Source organism: Dermacentor variabilis, chromosome 3 (genome assembly GCF_050947875.1).
Source record: "Dermacentor variabilis isolate Ectoservices chromosome 3, ASM5094787v1, whole genome shotgun sequence".
Taxonomy (NCBI): domain Eukaryota; kingdom Metazoa; phylum Arthropoda; class Arachnida; order Ixodida; family Ixodidae; genus Dermacentor; species Dermacentor variabilis.
Window position 1 is genome coordinate 215412109 of NC_134570.1, and position 12668 is coordinate 215424776.

General features: G+C 48.2%; 1 protein-coding gene across 1 annotated transcript in view; it reads left to right on the forward strand.

Moving 5' to 3' along the window:
• The window catches only part of LOC142575019 (testis-specific serine/threonine-protein kinase 3-like), a 191388-nt gene that overhangs the window by 177752 nt on the left and 968 nt on the right, over positions 1-12668 (forward strand). Inside the window, exon 5 of the mRNA XM_075683993.1 lies at positions 6693-6919. Within this exon, the coding sequence (XP_075540108.1) occupies positions 6693-6919 (227 nt within the window). The remainder of the gene's footprint in view (positions 1-6692; positions 6920-12668) is intronic.

Here is a 12668-nt window from a genome sequence, read left to right on the forward strand (position 1 = left end):
TGAGAGCCCGTTACGTCAAGGAACCTAGCTCCGTCGCGCATCTGGCGTACGCCGGGGAGTGTAACTCGCAGCCACATGCGGACTTCATCGTAGCAGAGGTGAGGGTGGTACTGCACAAGCTGCAAAAAAAAAAAAAGAGAGAAATCGGCGTCAGGCCCGGACGGGATAACCAATAAAACGCTCCGTAACTTGAACGACGAGTCGGTAAAACGGCTGGCGGATTACATTAACGTGTCATGGAATGCGGGCGCGACACCAAGCGCGTGCGAAACGGCGCGCATAATTATGATCCCAAACCGGGTAAACGGGTAGAGATCGACGACCTTCTACCAATATTCCTGACGCCCTGCGTCAGCAGCGTCATGGAACGCGCGGTTCTCGATCGTCTTGCCAACTACTTCCAGGACCGAGACATGATACCGCAAACGATTCTGTGGTTTCGTCGTGGCCTTTCTACGCAGGACGTCATCATTTAACTGAAACACCCCATCGTAGAGAATCCCACGCGATCCACAAAAGCAATACTCAGACTCGACCTCAAAAAGGCGTTTGACACGTAAAACACGCCGCCATACTTGAAAGCATACGAGCATTGGGACTGGATGAGATAACGTACGACTACGTACGTGACTTACTTACTGGTCGCCGTGCCCGCATAGCGATCGGCTGACTGGAATCGCAAGACATAGACATAGGTTGCACGGCCACGCCGCAGGGCTCCGTCATCTCGCCCATGCTCTCTAAGGTCGGAGTAAGAGTTCGATGCCACGATCGATCGATTGATTCGTTGAAATTCACCCCCACCGTCAGCGTCCGAGACGAACTCTCAGAGACGGTCTGCACAGGTGGCTCAATGGGTGACTTAGGCTCGAAGGACACAGACGCTGAAGTAACGAACGAACAGAACTTGTATTTACAGATAAAATTACAAAGTTCAGTAACAGGATTGTATAGTTTCAACAGTACGTCGGTTACAAATAGTTACACTGGTTTGGACCACATAGGGCGACCCTATTTCGGCAGAGCCGATGGTGCTTAGCACCGAAGCCAGGTCAAGAACTCCCGATCGGAGCGCTGCGGCCGCGTTTTCTAGACGCAACGCTCCGCCCAAAATCATTGCTGGCGAATTACCGCCGGGTCACGTTCCAACTGGAAAATCCGTTCACCAATCGCTGCGTTCAGCAGAACTTGCGTGCGTGATTGGCCAGTCGAACAACCATCAATCAAAGAAAATCTTTTTAGTACAGTTCACAGTGTAGAATTCTCACCCAAAATACAATCTATATAGGAACAAAGGGGCGAGGGTCACGCCAGCTGTACACGTCGCAAGTTCCGAGAAACGGCACGCGAGCACAGCTGGCGTAACAAGCACTGACCAACAAAACACATTCGCAAAACCTAAAAGCTAGGAAACGTCGGGACCATGTTGTCAGTGCTCGAACACGTGCGCGACGCGACCAGATTCCAAGAAACCGAAGCCCATGCGGCGCCATAAATAAGCAATTGTTTGCAAGCCAAACTGTCACAGAGGAGCACGGGATAATTGTCCACCCGCCAAGGTCGGCCCCGTGTCCGGGCTGTAAGCCGAAGAAGACGTTTCCTCGGCGCCTCGGAACCGAGACAAAACCGTAGGCTCTTGTGCGGCTCTAAGAACCCATACGCCGGTCTGCGCGCGATGCAAACCAATAAAAAGTAATGAGGCTGGCGCGCCCGCTTGATGCCGCGCGATCCCCGTTGCCCGCGTCCAGACCCGAATCACGCATACTCCAAGGTCACCCACCAGAGCACCGCGGAAGTCAGACGCGCACGACTATTAGGGCGTCCGACGCCCATTCTGGGAACCTCGAGCTGTGAATGAGTTCACACCCACCAGCCGGCCGCGCGCAAGGAAAACGCCTGCGGGGATTGCGAGGAAGCTCCCCGCGACGGGGGTCCGAAGCTCCATTTTCACTGTGATGCGCGACCGCTACTGCGGCGCTGGTGGTCCTCTCCGCTCCCCGAACTCTGCGGCAGCCATGGGTGCCGGCAGGGTGGTTACTTTGCTTGGCTGCAAGGCCCCGCTCTGTGTCAATCATTGGCAGCCATTACTCAAGTGTGCAAACAATCTCGTCGAGACGCATGGCCCCTGCCCAGATGGCCCGCGCCGTCTTTTTGGGTTTGTTTTGCAGCCGCCCGTAGCGGGGCTTACAGTCGAGCTTCTCGGGTTGCCCCAGAAACTAGCAGAGATAGAAGGCCTCCACCACAGCTTTTGCGCCGATGACATCATGCTCTGGGTTGCTGAGGGAAATGACGGCCACGTAGAGCAAACGTTACAGGCGGCTGTCGACGCGGTGCAGGAGTATCTGCGCGACACGGGCCTCGAACGCTCCGCGGAAAATCGGAGCTCCTGCTCTACATACCCACGGGCAGGGGCCGGAAACTCAAGAACGCCGATTCCGCAGCCGAGCACACAGAGAGTCACATCGGATGGCACTGCCATCCCACATGTTCACAACATTAGAGTACTGGGCTTGCACCTGTCGGCCGACGGCAACAACGACGAAACCGCACGCATACTAGCGCTTGCGGTCCATTTAACCATCCGGTTGCTGAAACGTATCACAAATAGACATAGTGTAATGAAGGAAAGCAGTAGGATAAGCCTGGTTTAGGTTTTCGTAACCAGCCACATAAAGTACGTCGCCTCCTACCTCAAGTGGCAGATGACCGAACGTACGACCTAGACCGCCTGATCTGCAAGGCGTACAGACGTGCCATTGGATTGCCGATCAATACCAGTACGAATAACTTTTGTCGAGCTGCGTTTAGACAATACCCTAGATGAGATAATCGAAGCGCACAACGTTGCGCAATACGAGCGTTTGGCAAAAAACATAACCGGACGACACATCCTTGAGACCCTGGGCATCAGCTACCACACGCAGCAGGGTGAAAAGGTTGCAATACCCACACTGATTCGCGAGTGCATCGTTGTTTCGTCGTTGCCCAAGAACATGAACCCGACACATCACGCCGGCTGGCGCAACAGGCGCGCGTGAGACTTGCAAAAGAAATACGGCAGCGGCAAAGAAACGGTTTACGTAGAGGCGGCCCGTTATGAGCGACGTTTCGCGGTCGCAATCACGGACCGCAGCTGGGGCGCTACTCTGGACACTGCACATTTTCTCCAAAGCATGACGAAGACGCGACGCCTTCAAAATGGCGCGGATGGCCCCATTTTGCTTTCGTTTACTTGACGTTTTGCCTAAGAAATATAAATGAGAGCACCGAACCTAACGTTCTTGGTGAAGCAAAACAGTTCTTCTCCTCAGTAAAAATAAAGCAGCTAGATCAAAGCCCACGATTACGCCGTCAAAAACGCTTCTCGCTGCCATCGTCTGCTTAATTAGCTAGAACGCGTATACCCGGGAAACAGAATGAGTCATCCTACGTTCGCCCTAATGCGCTTGTTTTCTACCTTGAGTCAACACACGCGGCCTGCCAGTGGTGATGAATGCACGTTCTAGGCCACGTTATCGCTATACCGCGAAACACATGCGACTCAGCACGACTCAGCTGGCTGAGAAACGGCCGACTTGCGCGCGCCAGAAGTATCAGCTGGCGCTACGCAATCGCCGGCGCTGCCATCTCTTGTTCACTTCGCAGGTTACTCACACCGCGGGAGGAGACTTTAAGGCGCAACCTTACGTACATTTCGTTTTATAAATTATAAAGGCGTCGTTGTCATAACTTTTGATTGTGCGAAAAGTCATTAATTATGATTACAATACAAACGTAGCAGTGAAAAGTGGACAATGTTGCAGAACGTTTCATATGTTGAACCAATATTATTTCGTATAAACGCCTTCTCCTAAAAATGATGGCCCAATACACAAATGCCAACACCACCAGAGAGCGATGCAAATACTACGAGCACGCGTTATGAACAAGATATTTTCATGGCGCCAAACGACTTGGGAAATGTGGCGATAGGCATTCCTTTCGGCCGCCATTGCATATGGCTGCTCATTAGCTTAATTAGCGCCGCTCGTCGCACCACAAATTATGGTGGAAAATTTCTGCAGTGGCGGCCCAGCGCAGCGTCACGCCATGTCAAACTGACGTTTGTGAAAGAACCTTTCCTGTAACGCTTCAGCGCTACTGCAATTCCTTCAGCGAATCAGCAAGTTGGCATGGCGCATATATTACATCGCCACCACATTTTCACGAAATTTCAGATGCCTTGCACTGGATTTTGTACGCTGCCGCTCACTTTCCTTTTGAAGCGCTAACGCCGCAATATAGCTGGCAAGGAGCAAAAAAAAAAAAAGAAAGAAACGAGTTAGCCGATAAAATTTGCATCTTACGTCAGGTTTGGTCATCTTGATGAAAACACAACATTGTATTTTGCTAAACTTCCGTTCCCCTGCATAAATTACAAAGCACGTGAGCTCTCCACAGCCAATGAGAGAGTAAACATGGCCGATAATCGCGGCCATGCAGCCGCCATGCGTGTCGAGAATAGCGCCCGGGAACATGCGTCGCGAGCTCGACGACATGCACGGAAGAGACGGAGGCGGCCGAGAAGGCGGCACTAGCCCTCGCGGTAGCCCCCATGGACGCCGAGGTGATAATAAGCGACTTGCAGGCAGCGATACACAGCAACGCTAGCGGCTGGATCTCCCGGGAAGGGGCCCGCATTCTCAAAATTTAAGAAGGCAATGTTTGCCGCAGAAACGGCAGTTTCCTGGTATGGACCCCTGCCTACACGGACCCTCCGTTCCCGGGCAACGAGACGGCCACACGCCGCAGCTCGGACTTACATGCCGAGCCGCGCCGCCCGCCGGCAATCCCGACGTCGCGCCCACCGCGAGGGCGATGCGGGAGTGGACGGGGGGGGGGGGGGGATCACATGACCACTTTCAGAGCCATCACGCAACACTATAGATTGAACCGATATAAATACGCACCACCACACGCAAAACTAAACAAGAAACAGGTGGTAGCCTGGAAGCAATTGCAGAGACACACATATCCTAACCCGGTGATCCTTCACCTCTGCTACCCCGAATTTATTCGTCCGATGATTGTAAAGCGTGCGGCGCTAGAGCGACGCGGCAGCACATGCTGTGGGAACGCACCGGTAGCGTGCACCAGGAGTCCGCGATGAACGGAGTAGACACGGCAGTCTCGAACCGAGGGGCGTGTTGGGAGGCGGCCCTGTTCACGCCGAGAAGGCGGCACTAGCCCTCGCGGTAGCCCCCACGGACGCCGAGGTGATAATAAAATATATGCGTAACTCCTAGCACTACTATAAATTCTAAAAAAAAGCAAGTTATAATACCGAAGCCATTTAAAAAAAGCACCCTTGGTACCTCCAAAAACACCCAGGGTGGTGATGTTTGGAGGAATAAATAACTCCCAACATTCCACAGAAATCCTGCAGCTCTCGTGCTGAAAGCAGGAATGGCTGATCAAAGCAGGACTCGCTGATCAACTGTGGGCCCTCCGGCACGCCGCGGAAGCCGCTCATGCCCAAGGACTCGAGGCCGTCACCTGGGCTCGGGTGCTTATGGCCCCACCCCACCCAAATAGCCGGCCATTTAGAATGTTTTCACTCACTCACTCAGAAAAAATGCTCCGGATAATTGCCGATACCCCATACGATGCTCCAACACTTCCCCTACGCCTCAAATACAAAATTGTTGGTGTAATTAAATTGTTTCAATACAGGTTTGCTTGTTTTTTATAAAAAATGATAGCAAAGAAGGATCCCTTCCTTAATCGCATAGTAAAACTAACCAAGCATATCACACCATATGAGACTAAAAAACGACATACTTGTACATTACCTCGACGTAGAACTATGACTTCACAATGTTGATGTACTTATTGCCTGAATGTTTAAACACTGAATTGTATAATTTATGCTATACGTCATTTTCTGCTATTCGACACTCATTCATGACTTAACTGCTGTTGACATTATATTCTGCACCATTTGACTTTCCCTTTGTTATTATAATTTTATACTGTTTCACGTTAGTCCAAATATTTTTCGTACTCTGTAGTTTATATGCGAGTATTCACTGCGTGGTATAACTGCATTTGAAGTTCCATAAATCATTGCATAAAGATTTACGTAAATCTTGTGCTCACAATGTCCGAGGTACTTCATTGCAGTACACAAATTGCACTTTATCATTGCTGGACTTTTTCTTTTTATTTTCTCCTGTCGCGACTGTCAATGCTGTTAAATGGGTTCGAGAGCTTTGTCAAGCAGTCGTAAGACAGCTTTTTCTCTCTTACGCCATTTGTACTGCCGCACACTGTACTGCAAACTGAAATAAAGGATTGATTGATTGAATGATTGATTGATTAATTGATTGATTGATTGATTGGATGGTTGGTTGATCGACTGTGGCCGCGAAAATGCTGATGCCATTTCTGTTCTCGCATTGTGTGCTAATATTTCGAGTGTTTTTTGCACGTCCATTGAACGTGCACTGATAGAATGTTGAAGCGTGCACTAAATTCGGTATAAGTCACACGAATAGGCGTTAAGAGTTTTCACAGTTGTACAACAAACGTTTATCGTATTTATAATCTATCGTCCACTTTAAGGTAAGCATAAATCTTGTTTGTGCTGAAGGTGGTGCGTGCGTAACAAAAATGAAATTGGGCCAATGGTTACCTGCCTTCACATTCTGCAGCGGGCGAAGGCGGCAACCCCAAGGAGTTGAGCGCCACATTCTGCGGCAGCGAAGCGTATGCCCCTCCGGAGGTGCTCCAGGGCATACGGTACCGGCCAAAGAAAGCGGACGTCTGGTCACTTGGTGTCATACTGTTCGTCATGGTCACCGGACTCCTGCCATACGAATCCGAATGCGTGCCCCGCCAAGTTCGATTACAGATGACGCGCACCCTGCGTTTCCCACAGGTACGTTGTGGCCATTACATTTATTTGAACATGCTTGTTTGCCCAGTGCTCTGTTAGATCTTCTTACACTGCATACAGGTTTTATCATTTTATGGAGTTAGGTTTGACGGGAGCACAATATAGTCCATGAGAAGGAAATTTTTTCTCACATCCGTATTTTTGATCTTTTTATGGGGAACTTGGAAAGTTTCTTTTATCTGAGCTTTTGCGGTACCTGGGGAGCTTATTATAGCCAGTTTGAGCGATATCGCTGCAAGGGTCTTTATGAGGAAAGTTGGGAATTTCTTACTAGTGCTTTAAACATGTAGACTGTGGGAGTGTTCATGAGGAGCTTTCGGAACTTTTTATTCCTGCTTTGAGCACGCGAGCTGCAGGATTTCTGTGGAATGTTGGGAGTTATTTATTCCTCCAAACATCACCACACTGGGTGTTTTCGGAGGTACCAAGGGGGCTTTTTTAAATGGCTTCGGTATTATAACTTGCTTCTTTTGAGAATTCATAGTAGTTCTAGGAGTTACGCACATATTTTCGGAGCGGTTTGGCTTCTTGAGGGAATTTTTAAAGAGACCATTAGGAAATTACTTTCGCTCATTGTGGGAGTGCTTAGGTGTAAATGTGGGAGCAACTGTTTCTATATTTTGATAGTTTTGCTTAAGGGTGCTCTAGTGGATAGTTTTGGAATTCCTTTTTTGTTTTATAGCAACATATAGGAGAATGTACATGAGTTGCTGCTCAAACCTTTAAGGAACTTTGTTTAACTTAGTTTTAAAGAAATATCTTGGGAGCGCCTTGGCTCTCTTTTAGAGATTTTAGAGGATCTTTGGAAGCTTATTATGCTCGTTCGGAAATTTTATGAGGTCTAAGAGAGTTATATGTGAATCATTTAGGATGTCTTAGATGTATGAGAAAGCAATGAAAGCTCTGGAAATTTGGTACATTTGTCGAATAATATGTGCCTGAGATAGTACACTCAGCGGTTCTTGGCCTAATGAAAGTGAAATTATCGAATAAATCACGTATACATAAGCAAACAATTTTGACAGGAAATTCAAGCATTTGTCAAGCTTCAGTACAATTGAAAATTCAAAAGTGCACCCAAGGCCAATATTGCTTAGCTCAAAACAGCATCACGAGCTATTAGGACTCCATGTATGCATTCCAACAGGCGATACTTGTTTTTGTAGGCAAACGAGCGTGCTACAAAGAATGATGCAAAGGATGTCAGACAGCACCAATGACCCAAAGAGAAAATTAAACATTTTGAAAATACTTTTGCATACCTATTCTAATTCTAATTGATATCTACACACAAGTCACTACCACATGTCATGCTCGCAGGCAATACGCAGCTGCAAAGAAAAAAAACCAAGGTAGCGCAGCCCACTCTGAATCGATTTGTTTAGCACTGTGCTAGTACCTGGAGCACAAATTTCCCAGCCACTGAACACGACAAAGTTCACAGCAAGCTGAGCATAATCTGCTAACTAAAGTCAAACAGGTAATGCCTCAGGTTGAAATTAGTAATTCGACGAGGTGACGAGTTTTTGTCAGGGAAACAAAATGCAAGCAGATACCTTGCCCGACACCGACAGGGCATACGTAGATATCCATACACAGGTGCTTGTTGTGATGACCCATGTCCCAAGTTGATATCGAAGATGTTCAATAATTAGTGACGCTTTCATAGCGGCACACACCCAGGGCCGCTTACACCAGCTGGTGTCAAAGAGGTTCATTGAAGAGCTGCATATACTCATTGGCCCCAAAGATACATAACTAGCGGCCACAATGAGACCTATTGTGGTTCCAGGATCACATCCAAATTTACGCATATATAAGGAGCTTCTTGAAAATCTCTTGCCTCAGAATTAACCTCGCGTTATATATGTGACGTAGGCCCAAACACCAAGTCGACTCTCATGAATTATAGTGGCAGCAATCTGAGTGGCTTGGGGAAACTCCCGAGCTTGCACACACCTCGCAATCCCAATTAAGCCCCTATGTTGAGCATGTCAAGTCGCCTCACCCTACTCTGCTCCTTCTCCTACATCTCTACTGAGTCGAGAAAACTGAACCATGTAAGAGCTGCCAAGGAAGAATGTTGCTGCCCCAGCAAAGACAAGTCCCCGGGTTGAAAAACATTTCTCCGCGTTATGCGACACTTGTTCGAGCACTGCTGATCACTTTCAGCTGAACGTTGCCTAATATCAAATTAAGCGCCAATTCAACTATAATTTGCTTATATACTGAAACGTGAAACTTTCTGCAGGTGGTCAATGAAAATATAAATCAGGAACCCTTAACAGCATCTGTAAGTGTGAAATTCTCACACAGCCGACACTTAGCCACCAGAGCCCACATGAGACTTCATTAGGAACATTTTTCCTGCACAAAGCCGTTACACACTCACGGCATAGAGTGTTGCATAGAACGAAGCATGCAGATCAATAAGTGGGCATTTGTATTTTCTTCTGCCACATGGCACATAAAGATCAAGGAAGGCGGTCCGGTGATGCTGTGCAAGCAGTGGTGGCCTTGTGAAACGAAGGAATCTGCACAAAAAACCGTGGTACGTCGAGATGGCAGTGCATGATATGCAACATTCTGGAAAACCAAGCAATGGATTATGTACTACTGTACTTGCAAACTAACGCCATATTCCTACGGAACAGCCGCCACAGTGTGGCTGCACTGAGGAGAAAGAAGAGGACGTGGCCACCGCTTGATATAGCGTCGGCATCTTTGCCGCCGTTTGTCTACGTGTAAATATATTGTAAATAGACTTGTACATCAGCTACACGTAACATTAATTTGGTGGAGGTGGACGTTGCGCGTGCCCATCATGGAGCTTCGCAGCGGTCGCCGCGGCGACAGTGCAACTTCGGCTCGTGCTGGCGGCACTTCATCTACGCAACCGTCTCCGCCTGCAGCCCCGACCTACGTCGCCGTTTCCGGAATGATCTCGTAGCATCAAATATTTCACAGTGCTAGGCTATTCAATGCCACAACACTAAGCGTGTTTTGGCCATCTCAGGTTTTATGAAAAATGATAACCAATGACTGCGGTTGCAGACTGCACATACAGAACATCGTACAAGTTTCACATCATGTGAGGATCACTATTATCTTGTAGCCTGAGGTGAAAACGTCGTGGCACTCAGAAAGGCGCAAAGAAAAAGGCAAAAAAAAACCTTATTAAAAAGAACGCTACGGCAATCTTTGTTGTAGGGGCCTCAGGTGGCGGCTCGAAGTCCTTGGAATCAGGCGGCCTCTTGTGGCGTGCCGGACGGCCCACAGCTGGTCTTCCAGGTCCTAACTTTTTAGAGCCGCCTCCCAGAGGCGACGAAACCGACGGAGAACGTCGCCGGCGGCCCCCGCCGCCGGCTCAGCACTGGGAAGGATCGAACTCGAGGTTTCCTGTACGCTGGAAACGGACACCGTCATGCACGCGTCGCGAACGGTGGCGGTTTCAGTACCGTTGTTGCCGGCACATTCCCACAGCATTTGTGGCAGCGTTGCTCTGTGTCTGCACCCATTACACGCATCAATCGCGTATAATTCTGGGTAGCAGTGGTGTAAGACGACCGGGATAGGGCAGGTGTGTGTTTGCAGTAATGGTAACTTTATAGCCTCGTTCCCGTTTGATTTATCGTGCGGTGGCGGGTATGGGCGTCATTCAAGTCTGTAGTGTTGGGCGAGATCTCGGAACGTGGTCAGGCGATCGCCCCAGGCCCATTGTGATTCTTGTTGCTGCGTATCTGTCATAGGGTCCCGATCCCTCAGATCCGACGCCCAATTCTCGGGGGTGGAGGCGGCGGCCACTTAATCTAAGCTATATATAAGGGTTTGTTATAAACCATATATTTTTCTATCACCTGACTGATAGTGTGAATATGGTCTATTGCTGAGTAGCTCTTACGAAATCCTGCCTGGTCCTTCGGTTGACAGAAGTCCAAGGTGTTCCTGATTCTATTTGCGATTACCTTCGTAAATACTTTGTAGGAACGGACAGTAAGCTGATTGGTCTACAATTTTTCAACTCTTTGGTGTCCGCTTTCTTATGGATTAAAATTGTTTTGGCGTTCTTCCAACATTCCGGTACGCTCGAGGTGATGAGGGATTGCGTATACAGGCTGGCCAGTTTTTCTTGAACAATCTGCTCACCATTTTTCAACAAATCTGCTCTAACCTGATCCTCCCAAGCTGCATTCCCCCTTTGCATAGCTCCCGAGGGTTTCTTTACTTCTTCCGGCTTTACTTGTGGGATATCAAATTCCTCTAGACTACTCGCTCTTACATTATCGTCATGCGTGCCACTGCTACTGTATAAAAATTCATAGAAATTCTCAGCCGAACTATCGTATTCATATTAGTAATGATATTGCCGGCTTTGTCTCTTAAGGCATACATCTGATTCTTGCCTATTCCTGGTTTATTCTTCACTGCTTTTAGGCTTCCTCCGTTCCTGAGCGCATGTTCAATTCTATCCATGTTATACTTCCTTATGTCAGCTATCTTACGCTTGTTATTTAACTTGGAATATTCTGCCAGTTCTATTCTAGCTGTAAGCTTAGAGGCTTTCATACATTGGCGTTTCTTGATCAGACCTGTCGCCTCCTGCGATAGCTTACTGGTATCCTGTCTAACGGAGTTACCACCGACTTCTATTGCACACTCCTTGATGATGCCTATAAGATTGTCGTTCACTGCTTCAACACTAAGGTCCTCTTGCTGAGTTAAAGCCGAATGTCTGTTCTGTAGCTTGATCCGGAATTACTCTATTTTTCCTCTTACCGCTAAACCACTTATCGGCTTCTTATGCAGCAGTTTCTTCTGTTCCCTCCTCAAGTCTAGGGTAATTCGAGATCTTACCCTATGGACACTGCAGCGCACCTTGCCGAGCCCGTCCACATCTTGTATGTTGCCAGGGTTGGCGCAGAGTATGAAGTCTATTTCATTTCTAGTCTCGCCATTCGGGCTCCTCCACGTCCACTTTCGGTTACCCCGCTTGCGGAAGAAGGTATTCATTATCCGCGAATTATTCTGTTCTGTAAACTATACTATAACTCTCTCCTGCTATTCCTATAACCTATGCCATATTCCTACACGGACTTGTATCCAGCCTGCTTGTTGCCTACTCTGGCAGTGAAGTTGTCCATGAGTATAGTGCATTTTGTTTTGACTTTGCCCATCGCCGATTCAACATCTTCATAGAAACTATAGACTTCCTGGTCATCATGACTGGATGTAAGCATGTAGACTTGTACACCTTCAATTTTGACCTCTTATTAAGTTTCATGAGACCTGCCGCCATCTTGTTAATGCTATAGAATTCCTGTTTGATTCCAGCTATATCCTTAATAATCAGGAGTCCGACTCCTAGTTCTCGTCTCTGCGCTAGGCCGTGGTAGCACAGGACGTGCCCGCTTTTTACCACTGTATAGGCTTCTTTTGTCCTCCTAACCTCACTGAGCCTTATTATATCCCATTTATCGCCGGCTAATTCGTCAAATAGCTCTGCTAGACACGCCTCACTAGAAAACGTTCTAGCGTTAAACGCTGCCAGCTTCAGATTCTAATAGCTACCTGTCTGGATCTAGATTTTCTTTGCACTCTCTGCTGCGTCACAGATCTGACCGCCGCCGTGGTCAGTTGCTTCGCGGCTGCTGGGGACTGAGGGCCGGGGTTTGATTGTTGTACTGATATTAGAGGTTGTCGCCAAGTACTGTACCAGGGTGGCCAATCCTTC